The 18,798-nt window shown below is 45.4% G+C and overlaps 1 protein-coding gene across 1 annotated transcript; it reads left to right on the top strand.

Moving 5' to 3' along the window:
• Positions 1-619: 619 nt before the first annotated feature.
• Positions 620-15,854, top strand: mapk13 (mitogen-activated protein kinase 13). Its single transcript, XM_064300635.1, has 12 exons — positions 620-1,095; positions 3,003-3,132; positions 3,875-3,933; positions 4,177-4,282; positions 4,899-4,928; positions 7,790-7,837; positions 7,941-8,055; positions 9,015-9,086; positions 9,471-9,550; positions 12,183-12,261; positions 13,612-13,785; positions 14,218-15,854. Exons 1-12 carry the CDS (start codon positions 977-979, stop codon positions 14,298-14,300), a joined length of 1,095 nt encoding a protein of 364 aa, XP_064156705.1. The 5' UTR covers positions 620-976; the 3' UTR covers positions 14,301-15,854.
• The last annotated feature ends 2,944 nt before the right edge of the window (positions 15,855-18,798 follow it).

The following is an 18,798-nucleotide window of genomic DNA, read 5'->3' as shown; positions in this document are numbered from 1 at the left end:
ACCATTTTACCATTTACTTATCTGTGTGTGTGTGTGTAGTTGCGCGCGTTTGTTTGTGTGTGTGGGTGGGTGGTGTGGAGGATGTAAAGCGAAAGAATCTATGAACTGAGGACAACAAAACGGTACATTCAATCTCCTTCTGCGTTGACACCACGACACAGAAACGTGTGTGTTCATAGCAAATTAACTGGGCCAAAATGGCTGTGGGCCAGCCCCTACAGTAGCCTACTGCAGTCATTGATCAATGAATGCATTTGTTCGCAGGAGCCTAACTGCAGCTGTCTCCAGTACACAGAACAATTCAAACGACTTCCCTTGAGCACATTTACAAGCGTCGAAAGCTCTAGTATGTCATTCATAGCAGTGAGTGTGTTTCTGAATGTACTCTGCAAATAAAATGGATTAATATTCCCTTTATAGGTCCTTGTATAAATCTCCAGTTATAGAATTAATTTTAATCTTGTCTTTGTGTGGCTCAATTAATCTGAAGATTTGTACCCGATTTTTTTTTCGTTGTGAGAGTGAAAGAAACCAGTCCGAGTAGTACACAGGGCGGATTTCGGCGGAAATCAACAGCTTTGTGCATCGGTTACAGTCAGTACAGCAGCGTTGTGGTTGGCGTGTTGTTGCACGTCTTATTATTTTTTTCCTTTTTTTCCCGCAGCGCACAACGTTCAGGTGCTGCGCGGTCAGAGAGCGCGCGAGTGGGAGTGCAGCTACGTCATCCGGTCAAGTGTGTTATTGGTTGTACAGTTTGGGAAAATCGGACCGTGCGTGGCTGGGGGGACACTGAACGGAGGAGAGGCCAGGGCTCGTTATCCTTCCGATCTTTTCGCGAGGAAAAAAAAACTAACCCGGGGTTCAGAAAGCCAGCTAGGTGTTGCCCGAAGAACCAGCGGGACGTGACAAAGGCTGCCGCAGTTGTTGTTTTGAACTTTGCTTTTCAAAAATTCGGTTTCCGTCCTCGGTCTACCTGATGGAGTCCCACAGAGAGACGTCGTTCCGCCGAGAAGAGATCAACAGTACCGTGTGGGAAGTGCCAAGGAAGTATATATGCCTGAAACAAATTGGGACGGGGGCGTACGGTACCGTGTGGTAAGCAACGAACTAGTTAGCCATTTTTCTTTACCAGTGCTGTAGTACAAATTTCGCTAACTAGATCGATTAAAACCGAAGTGCTTAATCATTATTTTGTATTGTGCTCTTCGTAGCCGCACTGACAGTGACACTGTTTCAACAATGTTGCAGCTAACGTTAGTTAAATAAAGCAACACTTCGGGCCTAGAGCATTTCTCTAAACCAGTTGTCTTACGTTTCAGTGATTATCATATTACGGCCCTACATTGTATGTACAGCGAAATGTCTGTCGGTCCACAAAATGTGGATGCGTGTCGCTTGGTGTGTGTGCAGTGATTTTTGGTGTTTCTGGGTGCAGCCAAGGAAATGTAGCCTTCTCCACAGGCTTTAACTACCCACATATCGAAGTTGGAACAGGCGTGGGAGAAAGACAGATTTGATGTTATTCTGTCATCTGAAGTTGCCCAGTAGCTAGCCAGCAAAACTTTAAAATTTGCTGATGATTGACGGCTTACTTCAAGACTGCGTGGAGGTTACACGCGGATGTACAAAAAAACGTGCAACTACAATTTAACTGTTAAACAGAGTTCAAAGACGCTAGCGATGATGAATAGTTCTGTCAACATCATAACCGCCTCGCAGGTAATTTTAAACTTGTCGTGCAGCTTATTTTCACGTCTCTGAACTCAAGGCTTTCCCCTGTCTGGGCATGTGTGTGTAAATAGGTTCCCTAAATTGTCCAACGAACCTGGCTGAATAATGTGTATTGGTAGACATTGTAGAGAACTATATGACGGCTCACGTGAAATATTTTGGATGTACATTTCCGAATTTAAGCCATTTATATGCAAATAAATGGCTTAATAAATCGCCCAGCACACATGACCGTGTTTTTATATTGTGGCCCACTCTGTATTGTTGTTGAAGGTTTGCGTGCAGTGGCGTGGAATGTGTGCAGATTAGAAGGTGAAGGACAGGCACATATTTCGGGGAGAAACACCCTTGTCCCTCGGGAAGTGTAACACACTTGGGGGGTATGGTGCACGGTGTGCTTTTAACTAGAGGCGTTTCAGGTTGTCATTCCAGCTGGTGTGCTGGTATTGGTCCCCCGGGTGTGCTGACAAACCTGAACTGTTATCGTAAACGGCTATAGATTTTATGTAAATGTGGGAGCTTTTTTTGTGTGAATGCTAATGAAGCGTGGCGAATGCGACTCTCGGGTTACTCGCAATATTGTCTTCTCGGGAAACGTGTAGAGACACGATTACGCACATTAAATGCACCTGAATACAGAAATGTACGCAGGGATTAATGCTGCGTGGGGCGTGGATCGCCGCTCGAGGTCGTCCTCCATTCTCAGGGAAATAGTTTCCTGCTTTTTTCTGTGTCAGCCTTCCGCCCGTAAACAGAGCGGCACTCGGCTGTTTAGGTTAGTGGCGCAGTGTTCATGACCCGTTCTTTAAAAGGAAAGGGAAGCGGGTCCTGAGAGTCTCTCTGTCTCTCTCTTTCTACCTCTCTCTCTCAGTCTCTCTTTCTTTCTTTCTCTCTCTCTGTCTGTCTCTGTTTCTACCTCTCTCTCTCTCTCTACCTCTCTATCTCTCTCCCTCTCTCTCTCTCTCTACCTCTCTTTCACTCTTAAAAACACCACCGCACGGTGGTTTGTAGTGCGGCTGTTGGACATTTGTGATTTTCACCGAAGCCTCCTGAATCGCCTCGTTTGGCGTGCATCATCATTCCTGGAAGAGCGCACGGCTCGGCGCCCGCGTCACGTCGAGACTCGCCGTGTCCTCGCCTGAACGAAACGGCTGCTTTCGCCCCGTTATGTCATGTCGTTTCCCTGTGAAGTCTAATACCCCCTCCCCCCCCCCGCCCCTCCCCTCCCCGCCCCCTCGAGCCGCCGCCCCTGACCTCTCTCCCTGTTCCAGCTCGTCCATCAATGAGAAGACCAAGGAGAAGGTGGCCATTAAGAAGCTGCACCGGCCCTTCCAGTCGGAGATATTTGCCAAGAGGGCCTATCGGGAGCTGCGTCTGCTCAAGCACATGAAACACGAGAACGTCAGTGTGCGCCGCGCGCCGCCGTGAGGCCTCTCAGGCCCTGTCTTACTGTCTGTCTGTCTGTCTCTCTGCCTGTCTCACTGCCTGTCTCACTGCCCTGTCTCACTGCCCAGTATCACTGCCCTGTCTCTCTGCCTGTCTCTCTGCCTGTCTGTCTGTCTGTCTCACTGCCTGTCTCCTGCCTGTCTCTCTGCCCAGTATCACTGCCTGTCTCACTGCCCCGTCTCTCTGCCTGGGCAGCCCTGGAAGGCCACACACACACCAGCTCTCAGGGCTGTACTCTCTCATAGATAAGAAGCAGAGGCCCAGAAGCTTTGGGAACTGCGGGGGGTGTAGCACTTACTGCTGTTTTGTCTGAAGTCTTTAGCCAGAGGCACAATATGTGAGACACTCAGACATGTGCATTCACGCACGCACGTACACACGCACACACACACATATAGACACACACATGCGCGCACACACACACACACACACACACACACAGGAGCACCTGTAGCTTTAGACTGCTTGCGGGCAATCATGGGTCTGCATAAAACTGACATTCTGTAATTCAGCAGTACAGTGATGTGATGTCAGTCTTTCATGGTACTGTGGGTGTTCTGTGGTCTCGTAAATGCCATAGTAAATGCTCTCTTCCTCTCTTTCCCCCTTTCTCTCTAACTCTCCTCTCTCTCTCATTCCCTCTCTCTCACTCCCCCCCTTCCTCTCTCTCTCTCCCCCACCCACTCCCTCTCTCCAGGTGATTGGGCTGCTGGATGTGTTCACCCCCGCCTCCAGCATGGAGGACTTCCAGGACTTGTGAGTATTCCTGCTGCAGAATGGTCTCTGCCATTCAGCAGCAGCAGGGCATCCTGTGAACCCATTTTAATTCCTGGCCTGAATCCCATCGACATTCCCATAGTGAACGACTTGGCAGCAGCACCCACAAACAGCCGCTATTACCATTAAACAGAATGTTGATTTACCGTCAAATTACTATAAAGCGCGACTGATGCTTTTTTTGATTGGCTGCGTGACCGGCGCGACCTTTGACCCCTGCAGTTACTTGGTGATGCCCTACATGTACACGGACCTCTCGAAGGTGCGGGGCCTGCTGTCGGAGGACCGCATTCAGTTCCTCGTCTATCAGATGCTCTGTGGGCTGAAGGTGAGACTCTGTGACCGAACCCTCTAAACGCGATCGCCCCCCACAAATCTGCCCCTGCCTCACACCGCGGAGAGCTAGCGGACTACGCAATTACATCACATCACATTACATTTATTTAGCAGACTCTTTTATCCAAAGCGACGTACAAAAAAGTGCACATCAAGGTCATTGGAACAACTACAAAACACAGACTAGGTACAATACTCGTACTTTGTATGAGTTTAATGTGCATAATGTGAAATACCGTTTGCTTTATGTGCAATTCAGTCTTTTTTTTTTCGGGTTGCTTTTTGTGTGCACCGTGTGCCGTTGTTAGATTTTGGCTTCCTCAGTGGGATGAGCCTGTAGAGATCAATATGAAATCACGTCCCCCATTATGCTGCGGCGATAATTACTATATGCTGCAATGGCTGCTGCTTCAAGTGCACATTTAAAATCCATTGTGAAGCGCTGGCGGCGCAATAATATGAATCCTATCCTCGTGGAGATAATTTCGGGGAGGCTCGCTGTGTTCGTGCTCACGCCGTCTTTCTGAACGCGGTTAGATGAGTTCTGGTCCCAGTTCCTTTGCGTTAAGGTGCCCTAATGTCTTTTTCTCTGTCTTTGTGCTCCACAGTATATCCACAGTGCGGGCATCATTCACAGGGTAAGAGCCCATCCTTCAGTACTGCACGGAGTGGAGCTGCACAGAGCTCTCCTAAAAATCCCTCACATTTGCATCCTTGTTTTTTTTTTACATGATTGCTTTCAGGCTTTTTCCTTGTACAGAGATTCTCATATTTCAGAGGCAGCTGGGTTTGTGGAAGAGAAATAGTCGGTGCGTGGAAGAGAGGGAGCAGATGGATGGAGGGAGGGAGGGAGGGAGTGGGAGAATGTGGAAAAAGAAGACAACAGACGAGATGAGATGTATAGATATGTGTGAGAGACAGTGAACGTATGTGAGAAAATGTGACATTGGAGAACGAGAGAGAGATAGAGACAGACAGACAGACAGAGACCACAAAAATTTCCTTGAAAGCTGCTGGGAGGCGTTTGAAGAGATGGCGGGTGTATCAGATCGACAGCCCGTACGTGGCAACCAGCTGCGTCTTGCAGCCGCGGGCATGGAGGAACAGAGTAGCAGGAGCTGAATCCGTGTTCTGGAACGCGTCCAGCGCGACAGGCACTGACCTCACGTAGACCGTTGTGGTGCAAGTTGGTTTAGAGATTTAAAAAAAAAATAAAAATAAATAAATAAATAAAAAGACAAACCCTGGAAGGTGTCCAAGCTGAGGCGGGGGGGGGGGCGGGCAGGGCAGTGTTCCAGCGATGTGAGCAGGACCTTGCAGCTTGTTGAAACCTGCTCTCTGTGGCTGAATCTCCTAGATCTTGCACAATTGAATCGTGCACTGTGCACGTGTTGTCTGTACGTCTATTATTGTGCCATAAATCATCGTGTTGTCACCCCTTCGCTATCTACTAACGCTCAGGCACTTTCTTAGGCAGGATTTGGGTGGCAGTGTAGTATAATGGTTAAGTATAATGGCTAAGAAGTCTTGTAACCTAAAGGTTGCAGGTTCGATTCCCCAGTAAGACACTGCCGTTGTACCCTTGAGCAAGGTGCTTAACCTGCATTGCTCCAGTATATATCCAGCTGTGTAATTGGATACAACGTAAGTCGCTCTGGATAGGAGCGTCTGCTAAATGCCTGTAATGTAATGTAATGTAATGGATTTGTAGTCTGTGTGTATTGAAGTTTCAAGCCACTCGTGTTTGTGCTGTAGATGCAACGGACACGTTCATGCAAATCTGCTGTGTGTGCGTTCGTGCCAAGAGCGTGTTGTGGTTGGGGGCGTGATTAATCACCAGCTAAATGTCAGCGAGTTGAACAGAGTGGTTTTTGCAGTTGTTTTTCTCTGCCCACTCCCCATTACACCGGCACGGTTGTGTCTTTTTGGCTTTTAAATTTCACCTCGTTTCGTGCAGACGCCTGAACAGAGATGTCCCGGTGAAAACGTCAGCGGTGCACTCCGGGGGTTCTTAAACTGCTTCCCGGGGTGCTGGTTCATTTTTAAACGGTTCATATGAGCTGGTCGTTACCTTACTAGCCATTAGATGCTTTTATCTTTTTTTATATTTTTAATTTTTTTATTAATTTTTTTGACATGATATTCATTTCTACAGCTGGGTATGTACTGAAGCAGTGCAGGTCAAGTACCTTACTCTAGGACAGTGGTTCTCAACTTCGGTCCTGGGTGCCCACTGTGTATGCTGGTTTTCGTTCCAACCACAATTGCAATCTCAGAATTTTAACAAGCTGTTCATTTATTTTTAATTTGGTGTTTTTCAAAATCAAAGAAAATGATAACGAGTCAAACATGTATTGTGCTAATTAGTTTAAGGGAAATATTATGCACTTAAAGCACTTAAAGACATGTGTTCAGCAACCTAATTAGGAACCTATTAATTCCCCTCGTTAATTTTAAGTGATTGTTTGCAATCACTTAAAAAGCAACACAACAACACAGTGGGATTTTATTCTTCATGCCATGCATAGCAATGTCTGACATAATGTGGCTTAAGAGGGTAAATAATTCCTCTGACATGAGAAGCACCTAATTAAGGAAAAATAACAGCTTGTTACAATTCTGGGATTGCAATTGTGGTTGGAACAAAAACCAGCATACACAGTGGGCCGCCAGGACCGAGGTAGGGAACCACTGCTCTAGGGTACAATGCCAGTGGCTTACCTGGGAATCACACCTGCAACCTTTCGGTTACAAACCCAGTTCCCTAACCATTATACCACACTGCTGCCTGGTCTGTTTCTGGGCACTGTTTAAAAAGTGTATGAACATGGTGTATTTCACTTGTGTGTAAGCAGAGTAGGGGCAGTTTTAACATATGCAGTTACTACACGTATTGCTCATTATGTTGTCATAGGGAGAGGTATGCTGACTTGGTGCCAAAGCACACCTGGATATAGTCACAATGATCTAAAGCAAAGAGCATGTCTGTCGTTGGTAGGCTACATTTTACCCACCGGCTGCTAGTTGTGTAGAATAGAAAGAAAAGACTTGCACGCTTGTGGAATGCTTCAAAAACAAAAACAAAAAAAACAAACCAAATAGGTCTTTGTCTTTTTAATTTCAATTCTTAACGTGTTCCTTTGACCCAATGTGCGTATGCTTGCTCTGGTACCTGCTAGATGTAGCACTAGTTTCATTACATTACAGGTATTTAGCAGATGCTTTTATCCAGAGCGACTTGTAGCACAACTTTTTACACAGCATTTACATTGCATCCATTTGTACAGTAGGATATAGTAGGATACATACTGGAGCATTGCAGGTTAAGTACCTTGCTCAAGGGTACAACGGCAGCGTCTTACCGGGGAATTGAACCCGCGACCTTTAGGTTACGAGACCAGCTCCTTACCCGTTATACTACGCTGCCCCCAGAATTCCATGGAATGTAAATGTGTGGGGTCTCACAAAATTCCCCCGCCCTCCCTCTCTACTCCCGTAGGACCTGAAACCCGGCAACCTGGCGGTGAATCAGGACTGCGAGCTGAAGGTGCGTATCGATGGCGTTTTATTTTTTAAATCAATGGCGGCGGGAGCAACGCGTGGCGTCGGTGACCCCTAAAGGTTCCTCCTCTCTCCCGGCGCGGGCGCAGATCCTGGACTTTGGGCTGGCGCGGCACGCGGACGCGGAGATGACGGGCTACGTGGTCACCCGCTGGTACCGGGCGCCAGAGGTCATTCTAAACTGGATGCACTACACCCAGACTGGCAAGACAATCATAACCCTTAACCTTTCACCTTTCACCTCTCACCCCTCACCCCTCACCCTAGTCCCTTCCGGACCAGTCCGCTCAGGTTCATGCTGTAACTGCCGAAAAGACTGAAAGACATCTCTTGAAAGAAAAATGTACTTTTGACAACTTTCCTATCAAATTAGCTTTTTTATAATTTTTTTTTTTATAATAGTGAGAAATGTGTAATTTGGGAAAAGGGAATAGTTTAGTACTGATATATATATAGTATACATAGTTTTAAATAATTGTGCAGTAAATCTGAGCAGATTTTGCAAGGAAGGTCATTTTCTAGTTTTTTACAAACGGAAAACAATCCAGTTAGGGCAACTGGTCTGAAGTGGTGTCTGTGGACACCACAGAATTTCCCCTCCCGTACAGAACATTATATGGGTTACTTAGAACCCACTGTTCAAAAAACAGGTGCGGGGTCATTATGAATCACAAGTCCACCAACCATTAAATCGCCCCTACTAGGGGAAAAATGTCTGCCATACCTAAAGTGGAGTGATGTAGACCTGTGTAACTGTGTGGCTACTTCCATGAAATAGTGCTGTGCGACAGTTAACAGCTTGGGTTAAGTAAAGTAAAAAAAAAAAAGAGACCAGTGTTGCAAAGGAACTTACTTATAAAATCTTACTTACTTATAAAATCAGTTTTTTTGTATTTTAAAAGTTTGAAGAGTTGTCATTTGACAAAGAAAAAGATGTGAAAGCTGATTTGATGACTTTCACTCAAGTTCATTTTTCTTTGAAGAAGAAAATGAAATCTTTTCTTGGAATCATATTTAACCTAATTGAAAAGGGGGAAAAATCAATCTGGTCTTTGTGGACTGACAGATCTGGTTTTTTTTTTTTACGCTCTGTATTATTTCTCTCTATTGTTTCTCGTCGTTGTGATTATCGCAGTTGACTGTCGGCTCTCTTGCCCTTGCAGTGGACGTTTGGTCGGTTGGCTGCATCATGGGAGAGATGATGAACGGCAAGACTCTCTTCAAAGGGAAAGACTGTATCCTGTCGTCTTTCCTCTCTGTCCCTTCATCCGTTCATCCGTAGTACGCCGCCACAATGTGCGTTCACTGCTTTCTTTTTATTTGTCGCCGTCCTTCAGGGCTGGTAACGGGTTTGCCCAACTCCGATGACGCAACACGAGTCCGCCGAGCTGATCCGTCGGCATAATGGTGTTTTGTTAGCACGTCTGAACACCGATGACACATGAAATGTAATGAAATGTGACCAGGCCTCGCTAGCAGCCCAATCAGGCCAGGCCAGGTCAGGTCAGGTTTTTGTTTTTTTTGAGGTACCCGTGAAGAAAGAGATTGAGTATAGTGAAAGCGTGTGATGTAATGATTCAGATGCTGTGACCTTTCACCCTTGACCTTTCGAATCTCAGACATGGATCAGCTGACACAGATAATGAAGGTGACGGGGGTGCCGGGACCAGAATTCGTTCATAAACTGGACAGCCAGGAGGTATGCGCAGCGCCGAGCCCAGCCTGCGGGGGGCACACACACATTCAGTCACAAGCTCACCCACAGCCTCGGTGTGGAGAAACTCACACTGACTCACACCGCCTCACATTCAGAAAAAATTCGCTTCAGTCATGTAGCTTTCTGCAGGTCTGCTTATAGATCCTGTGGGATAACTCATGTGGGGGCGACATAGGGGCGCTCAGGAGTAAGACGATGTCTGGCGAGGTTGCCGTTCAAACCCGCCCTGGGCAGTCGAAGGTCTTGAGCAAGACACCTAACCCCTAACCCCTAACTGCTCTGGCGAATGAGAGGCATCAATTGTAAAGCGCTTTGGATAAAAGCGCTATATAAATGCAGTCCATTTACCATTTACCATAACACTAGGTGTAATAAAGTGCTTGTGCTGCCACCGATTGTACTCTTGTGTGATATTATGCAGTGTGATACTTTATGATACTCTTATTATGATACAACACTTGTATCTGTCCACACCCAATGCCTGTGTCTGTCCTCGTGTTTACATATGGGATCCACTGACGGTGTGTCAGGAAGTGCCAGCGCGTATGACATCACTCTCCTTCAATGCCTTTTGGGCGTATTGTTGCCATGGAAATAAGTGTTGCATGTAATTATGCTTGTAATAAAAAACCAGGAAGGGGCCACTCTCTGAATTATAGACCAGTGTTCTGAGTGTAGCCTGGCCTAATGAATGGGTAGGATCACAGACAAGACAATGTAATATAAATATCATACCCAGAATCAAATCAATCACATCAGTCAGGTGGATCAAGGTGAGGTACATGCAAAGCAGCACTGACTGTAGAGTGAGAAATAAAAAGCTTGAGGCTGCATCACCAGAATGCACTGACAGGAGATTACAGCAATGAGCATAAACACACATATCAGACATTTAAAGTTTGGTGAAAATGGGTTAAAAATTTTTTTTTAAATTCCATAAAATCTTATATTTCAGTGTGCTTAGCAGCGTTCTTAAACAGCGTAAAATGTGAACAATTAAAAAAAAAAGAAAGATTTAAAGATTTTAAGTGGCATTTTTGAAGAAAAATATATGACCTTTCACAATGGCAAGCATTTAGCTCTTAACTAATTCAAATGCCTGTAATCTCTGGTCCAGCCCAGGAAGTTTAAACAAAAGGTAACTTGGTAATAAAACGATTATTTCCCTCTCTGGTTGCCTCAGGGGTCCCAGATGAGAGGTTCTATGTGTGTAATATGGGCTAACTGGGCCCTTATTCTCCTGTGCGTATTTGTATACATTGGCCTTGCTAAGCTTTGAAACCGCATTCCGTTAGAGGAAGTTCATTTAGCGAACACTAGTTCAAAAGGTCAAAGGTGAAGGGGCAATAAAACTTAAATACAGTGTTGAGACCAGGAGAACATCTGGAGTCATCTTTGGACACCCAAGAAACAAGTTGTTTTCGCATGTTTGATCTGTGATGGTAATTGTCCTCGGTTGTCTGTCGTGTCTGATCCCAAAGATGAAACAAAGACATAATAACCAATCAGAGAGTGGGACTACACAGCACCAGCTCTGCACTGATGCCTGTAATGTAAATCACTGAGTAACGTAGCAGAGGTTTGCTCCAAACATATTGACTTGGCTGCGTTTAACTTAGTCCACCCAAGCTTAGCCAGCTTATACTGTGGGATTGTGGATTTTTCGGTAGGAATCTGTTGTGCTGTAATAAGCACTCAGCAGTGAACTGAGGTTTACACCATTATTTCATGAACACTGTTTCACAGCCCTCTGCTCTGTTAGTGAGTTACTGTTGCTAGTGAGTTTTGTAAGTGTGAAGTTTTTTTTTTTTTTTACACTTTCTCTACTCGTGTGACAGTTCACAAAATCTTTCAGCGCGGTGTTTGGGTACCATCCTTCTCATACAATGTAGTATACATATGTAATCTCATATGAAATATGCCGTATAATAATTTAACTTTTTAAATGGAGCCTTTACTTCTTAAGAAATGAAATGCGGCAGTTAAAGGCACTAGACGAGCGTGTAATTTAATCTGAATGAGCGATCTTCGAGGCACGGCGTGGGCGACCGTAGAGCCTCGGCTCTGTAGTGAAATTCCACGGCTCCTTGCCCGCGTCGTGCCGCGAACATTCCACAGCCGCGTGGTTCCCGTGCCAACGAGGCCTTGTGCCGCAGCATTCTCGGGCCTGCCGCCCCCACACCGAGCTTCAAGGCTCAAGGCTTCTCGCCAGAGCAACACTGAGCGTTTGAGAAAGGCAATGAAAGAGAGATCGTAAAGCGTCGTAAAAAAAAAAACAAAAAAAAAACAGAAAGAGGGACACGGAGCACGAGCGGGGTGACATGACGACTGCATCTGCTGTTTTTCTTTGGGGCGGAAGACACCGCCGTGCTAATTGAGCTGCTGGTGTGATGTCAGATGGTGGTCACAATGGAACTTCTCACCTCCGGCTAGTCAGCTTCCTGTGTCTTTCACAAGGACGGGAGGGAGCTGGGTCTTCATTAACGCTTTCTCTCTTCTCCTCCTCCATCCCTCTGTCCCTCTGTCCCTCCGCCCCTCCGCCCCCCACCCCTCCGTCCCTCTGCCCCTCCTTCCCTCTGCCCCTCCATCCCTCCATCCCTGCGGTGCGAGAAAGGCGCGGACCTACGTGCGCTCTCTCCCTCACTACCCCCGGAAAGACTTCTCCACGCTCTTCCCCAGAGCTAGCGTCCAGGGTAAGTAGCTAGCGCCCAGGGTGAGTAGCTAGCCTAGCCCCACCCTGCCAGATTGTGTTGTTTTGTACCGTTAAACATGGTCGGGGGTGCTTAATAACCATGTAGGTTATGTTTTTTTTTTTCCCTTGGCATTTATACATCAAGCCTTTATCACACCAAAATAAATAAATATATAATGAATCAGGGTGCACGTGTACCCCATTAGTCACCCAGCCTGGAACATGGCCTCTGTTTGTTGGCAGGCTTTGTGTCGGGCTGCTGGATCGCGCGGGTTCGAGCTGCCGGATTTGTGCAGTAACGTGCGGTGTGTGTGTGTGTGTGTGCGTGCTGGTTTGCAGATTTATAAGGGAGTGTTAGTGTCTCCTAGTGTCATATAGTGTGTCTAGACTGTAGTTGCGTATGCTGGGCATTTTCAGCTGCAGTCAGATGCAGTGTCCTTATATGACCAGTCTCCATGGCAACGGAAGGTTGCCAAGAGTGTTCATTGGTGCTTTTTTTCCCCCCCCTCCCCTGTTAATTAGAAAAAGGACGTCTTCGTGGCTGCAGTGGCGGAGACAGGCTTTATTACTGAAATATGTGTGCGGCCACTGTCCGTGTCTCTCTTAACTAACTAAAGACCAAAATTTGCACATGAGAAAATAGTTTTTTTTTTTTTCAGGAACAATTGTTTGAATGTTTTTTGTTTTAGCCTAAATATTATTTATTAGAACAAGTCATTAAAAAAAACTGCTAATCTTTTCCTTTTGTGGTTCCCTTACATATTAAGAATAATTGACAATAATAATTGATAATAATTTTCTTAATAGATGGCCTTATCTTGGGCAGTACAAATTCAGTACCTTTGCAGGGTTTTAGGAGCACTTGAGCTGTTTTAAAAAAAAAAAAAATCATACACAGCAATCTACAGCCTCATTCTATATGTAATTGTGTAAGGCAAACAATTTAGAAAATATGAAGTTTGTAAATTGATGATTGTAAATTGAACTCACTTATGAAAGTATCCATTGAAATGCACGGAATCATGCTTCAAAAATACTTGAAAACAGATGGGCAGCTTCTTGGTGTATCTTGGTATGTCTGGAATTTGAGGCAAGTGTACATTAACTGAAGCAATTCAAAATTTTTTATTTATTTATATATTTTTTTAATTCGACTTTGTCCCCCACTTGAACTAAGTCAAATGCATAAGCAGTGTTTTCATTTCTTTTGGGCAAATTATGATCTTCTAAGAATGCGACGAGGGCGATGCTAACCTTATCTCGGTCGCTTCTTTGCCGCATTGGTGTTCGCCCTCTTTTGACGCGTTCTCATTGGCTGACCCTGTTTGCTCGCTCGCCCCCGGTTCCCCAGCGGTGGACCTGCTGGAGAAGATGCTGGTCCTGGACGGGGAGGCCCGGCTCACGGCAGAGGCGGCCCTGGCGCACCCGTACTTCGACGGCCTGCGGGACCCCGAGGACATCCCGGAGGCGCAGCCGTACGACGACAGCCGAGACAACGCCACGCTGTCCATCACGGAGTGGCAGAGTGAGCGCCACCGCCGCCGCCGTTCACTCATTCATCCGTTCATCCGTTCATCATGTGTTCATCTGCCCATCTGTCATGTGTTCATCTACCTCATCTGCCCGTCCGTCATGTGTTCATCTACCCATTCATCATGTGTTCATCTGCTCATCCATCATCTGTTCATTTACCTGTCTGTCATGTGTTCATCTACCTGTCCGTCATGTATTCATCTACCCCTCCATCATGTGTTCATGTACCTGTCCTTCATGTGTTCGTCTACCTGTCCGTCATGTGATCATTGACTTTTCTAGTGCAAACTCTTCAGTATGGTTCTATACTGCGCTGGTGTACTATTTGTGCTGTTAGTGATTTGTGCAGACGGTTAGTATTTTTGGTCGAAGGGGTGCACTCTGCTGTGTTGACCTGCATTCTCTCTCTTCTTTTGACCTGTAGGGTTATCCTTTAAAGAAGTGAAGAGCTTTGTCCCGTTTCCACGGCGAGACTCCAAGAGGCGGAACACGTTGACCATGTCGTGAAGATATTGCAAAAGTGACTATGAAAAAAATCACTACGCAAATATACTGACACAAATCCTCACTCCAATGCTAAAAGCAATACAGCGGTACAAAACCTACCAACAAACAGTACATGCTGCCCCCCTATACACACACACACACACACACGCACACATACACACGCACGCACACACAAGCACGCACGCATGCACGCACACACACATACACACGCACGCATGCACGCACACACGCACACACACACACGCACGCATGCACACACACGCAAACACACTGCATACACACGCACGCGCACACACATGCACACACACCCACACACACGCACGCAAACACACTGCACACACGCATACACACGCACGCATGCACGCACACACACACACATGCAAACACACTGCAGACACGCATACACACGCATACACACGCACACCCGCACACATGCACACACACACACACACCCACACACACCCACACACACGCGCACACGCAGTCAAGGACACGTTCTCAAGGTCCTTCCCTTGTGCCGCAGTGTGTCGATCCCGTTGTTTCCCTGCTTCTGATAATATCCTCTGCAGCGGCTCAGCCGGAGTGGAGCTGAACCGTTTCTTCAGTCTGGACCAGGACTGCCACACCACAGCAACACCACAACTGGCCTTATCCGAAGGCATCGCCACACAGACAGCGACTTTCTGCTCCTTTCAGACTCAAATGTGGTTTACCGTGCAGCTTGGGGTGTTCTCTGTTGCGGTTCTAATGTCTTGCTCTTATAAATATATTTTTTCCCCGTATTTTTTTATGAGACGGAGACCAAGAAAGCGTGAGACGGAAAGAGAGACCACTATGGAAACAAACGTGTGTTTCTAATGTACGTGAAAAGGGAAGCGAAGTGTGTGTTTGAGCGAATTTGACAACGATTACAGCTGTGTATTTCAGTAGACTATGCTCGTTATTCTTCTGTTTTTTTTTTTTGTGAACGGTGTGAAGCTCTGCTTGTTATGCATAAGAACAGGCTTAATTTCTTTATTTTCCATTATTGTTATCATAAAGTGCACTTAAACAAATGTGGAAAGATGATTGTGGCAATTCTTCTGCTTTTCGACTGTCTGTTTGGTAGACTGCTTTTTAACAGGAAATAACAATGCAATATTTGTATTCTGCCCTTTAACTGTACAATATGGAGAAACGTGGGATCACACCTTTGTTTTTCCCCCACAGTTCCTTTATTGTAGAATGCTTGAATGTCCTGTGCCTCATTGCATATTAGTAATCACACATAGTTCTCACGATCAACTAAAACATCATTTACTAATAATGGACCAAAACAAATGAGCATGGCTGGATTTGAAAATGAAATGTGATGGATTTGCTGTACCGAAGCTTTCATTTCCCCACCGTGTGTTTCTAAAAGAAACGTATTATCAATAAAAAAAAAAGACAAGCAAATGCGTGATCACATTTCCCCATGTTTGCTGAATCTGAAACCCTGCTATTAAAACTGCATTTTCATAATTCTGAATATGAATTAAGGACAGGAGGCGATGCCTCACTTTAACAACTCTCCATTTGGGTTGTGCACAGATGTGCTCCTATATTGTGTGCGGGAGTTTGTGTGGGTACTCTGCATTAGCCTATATTATGCTGCATGGAATTTCTGCCTATATTTTTAATTCTGACTATTGTGGTTTGATGGACAGCCTTAATTTTGGTGTACCTTCTTTTCGTAAAAGCTGGGTTGAAGAGGAAATGAAGAAAGTTGCTTCTTTTTGAAAATATTCTGCAACAGTTAGTGATGACAACAATTTTAAAAACAAAGCTGTAAGTAGCAAAACAGTCAATTAACTTAATTGCTCATTTATATCTGAGCAGTTCTTTTTAGATTTTGAATGAAATTTCAATAGAGGAAGCTTGTAACATCTTGTGTAAAGGGTACTCCAGTAAGGTAAAAATTAAGAACTGTGCAGAGGTAGGATGTTAGATAGCTAATATAGACAATTATCAAATTGTAGTAACCCAACCATGGTTTCCAAGTTGAATTTTTGGATTTGCCTTTTGACTGGTGGCCTAATTCTGGCTGTTTTATTTCAGTTCCTTATACCCTCTGGTCAACAAGTAACTTACTGCTCTCAGAAGCAAGTTAAGTAAAACTAAGCATTGTAATGTAAAAACATTTTAACGAAAACGAAGTTGTACGATTTTAAAATGTATTTCCTCTTGAATGCTGTGACCGAACTACTAGTTTTCTGTTTTGGCGCCATTTTAGAGTCTGTATTAGACCCTTCATATCTGAGCATGCACACTAAAATAATGTCATCGCATTGGCAGGATTTCTGTATATTGGTTATGCTAAATTTTCAGGTGGGAACACATGCGTATGAGCACAATGAGCGACTGGAAGCACACTGAAAGGTGCTTCCACACAGGTGCGGTTCCTGAGTAAAGCCATTAACATCCTAGCGTTGTTCAGCGTCGTGTACAAAATTGCTGCCAAGGTCTGGTTGTCTATAATTGCGGGTTTGCATTGCTACCAGATGAGACGGCGGTGACTTTAGAGAGGGATGATTGTTGGAGCAGGTTTGGCAGGAGCTTTGGTCATGAAGACGACTCAGCTTGCCGTGTCATGAGGAAGAGTGTCTAGGGCAGAGCCGTAGTCCCTAGACGTTTGGGGGCCCTGGGCAAAAAAATAAAATAATTTGGGGGGCCGGTCCTAAACACTGGCACCTTCTGAGTTAGCTGCTGCGAAAGGAAGGCGAGAAGGCGGGGCCCTGGGCTGGAAGGTGGGGCTCTGGGCGAGAAGGCAGGGCCCTGGGTGCTGTGCCTGAGCTGCCTAGCTGGAGGGGCGGCTCTGGTCCGCGGTGGCATTGGCACGGAACTCTGACTGACTGGATGACATCATCAACAGTGGGCTGCTGTGGTCAGACGAGCATACCTCTGGATTTTTGATGTCTGCGCATTGGTTTGAGTTGCAAAGCTAAACCGGTGTGCGGCTAAATCGGATCACAGAAAATTCCAATCTAGGGTGTAAGCAGACTGTTTCAAGAGACAGGAAGTTACCGTAGGCAGCCAGTAAGCACGCTTGGTAATGCGCGTTGGTAAATGCAGAGGTGCAAAGAGCACAGGGAATGGTTTGCCGAGCCGCAGGATAACGTGATATGACCAGACGAGTCATCGGTCACATGATCTACGGGCCTGTGTGCTTTCTTCCAGCAGTGAAGGGTTCTGGCAGTTCTGTGGTGGTTCGGGGGCACTCCTACCCTCGCAGGCACGGCTAATCACCGCGTAACGATTCTGAATGCTCACCTTCATCCCACGTTGCAACATTGCTTTCCTGCTCTCAGGGGCTGGCAGTGGTCCTGGGTTCTCGATGGATTTTTAAAATTAAGTGCCAGCTTTGGTGTGCTATTGACTGATGAAACAGAAGCCGAGCTCTAAGCGCTTGGTTCTGAAGCAATGCGGGTTAAGTACCTTGCTCAAGGGTACAACGGCAGCGCCCTACCTGGGAATCAAACCTGTGACATTTAGTTTACAAGAGCAGCTCCTTACCCATTATACTACACTCTTCCATATGCCTTCCTGTTATCCATATGCTAGGACCTACCCAGTCTGCACATCTGAACCCATTTCAGCATTTATGGAAGATTCTGGAATTATGCTTGAGCCAGTGTTTTCCACATCTGTTAACAAGGCATGAGTTGACTGACTTTCTCATGGAAGAATGGTGCCATGTCTGTACTGCAGTAACCCAGAGACAGGCAATTTCTATGGTACGATACAAGTTGTTCAGGTGGCATGTGGTGGCCCACTGTCTTATGAAAGTGATTCACATTGGTGTTTCCACCTTTATAATTATTTTCCTTCCATATGTGGCAGTTAATTTGTGTCAGATTATGCTCCGTCTTAAGATCCCTTTGAAAAGTTGGCTTTTAAAGAATTTTCCCCCCAAATTCTAAGTCATGCATGTGTTCTAGAACTCTGTTGCTCTCAATTTCCAGTAGTGATTGTTACATCAGCATTAGAATGTTCGCTTAATAACATTCTAGTCACATACTTGTGATCTTACACTTTAAAGGGTTAAACCTTTTTCTTTATTCACTGCACGTAAAAGGTAAAATGATTGCACATTTAGTTCTGTATTTGTGCAAAGAACAACAGTGACACAATCTGAGCATTATGCAAAGTACTGTAGCTGACAGACCAGATTTATTTTGCTGAAGGTTCTTTATGAACAGACTTTTCCCATCATTATTGCCCTGTAATAGGGAGTCAATTGATTGATTGGATAATTGCATAAGAGTTAAATGACTGGAATATACCGTATTGCATTTCTTATTTGATTATAGATAAAATGGTTAAATACAGAATTGTCAAATGTCATTCAACTGTCTCATGCGTTATGCAACAGGAAAGCAATACAGGTTTGATTTTCAAGCCAGCTTGCTCAGTTTTGACTGTACCATACTAGTCCGTTTACTGCTGTGTTCATACTTTACAAACTGTGGGCTGTGAA

Source organism: Anguilla rostrata, chromosome 11 (assembly GCF_018555375.3).
Source record: "Anguilla rostrata isolate EN2019 chromosome 11, ASM1855537v3, whole genome shotgun sequence".
Taxonomy (NCBI): Eukaryota; Metazoa; Chordata; class Actinopteri; order Anguilliformes; family Anguillidae; genus Anguilla; species Anguilla rostrata.
The sequence above is the reverse complement of the archived record's forward strand: the minus strand, read 5'-3'. Positions and strand labels throughout refer to the sequence as shown.

Coding starts and splice junctions, on each gene's coding strand:
- mapk13 (XM_064300635.1), top strand. CDS start 977: ATGGAGTCCCACAGAGAGACGTCGTTCCGCCGAGAAGAGATCAACAGT. Junction 3,133..3,874: donor AGCACATGAAACACGAGAAC/GTCAGTGTGCGC, acceptor CCCTCTCTCCAG/GTGATTGGGCTGCTGGATGT. Junction 4,929..7,789: donor GTGCGGGCATCATTCACAGG/GTAAGAGCCCAT, acceptor CTACTCCCGTAG/GACCTGAAACCCGGCAACCT.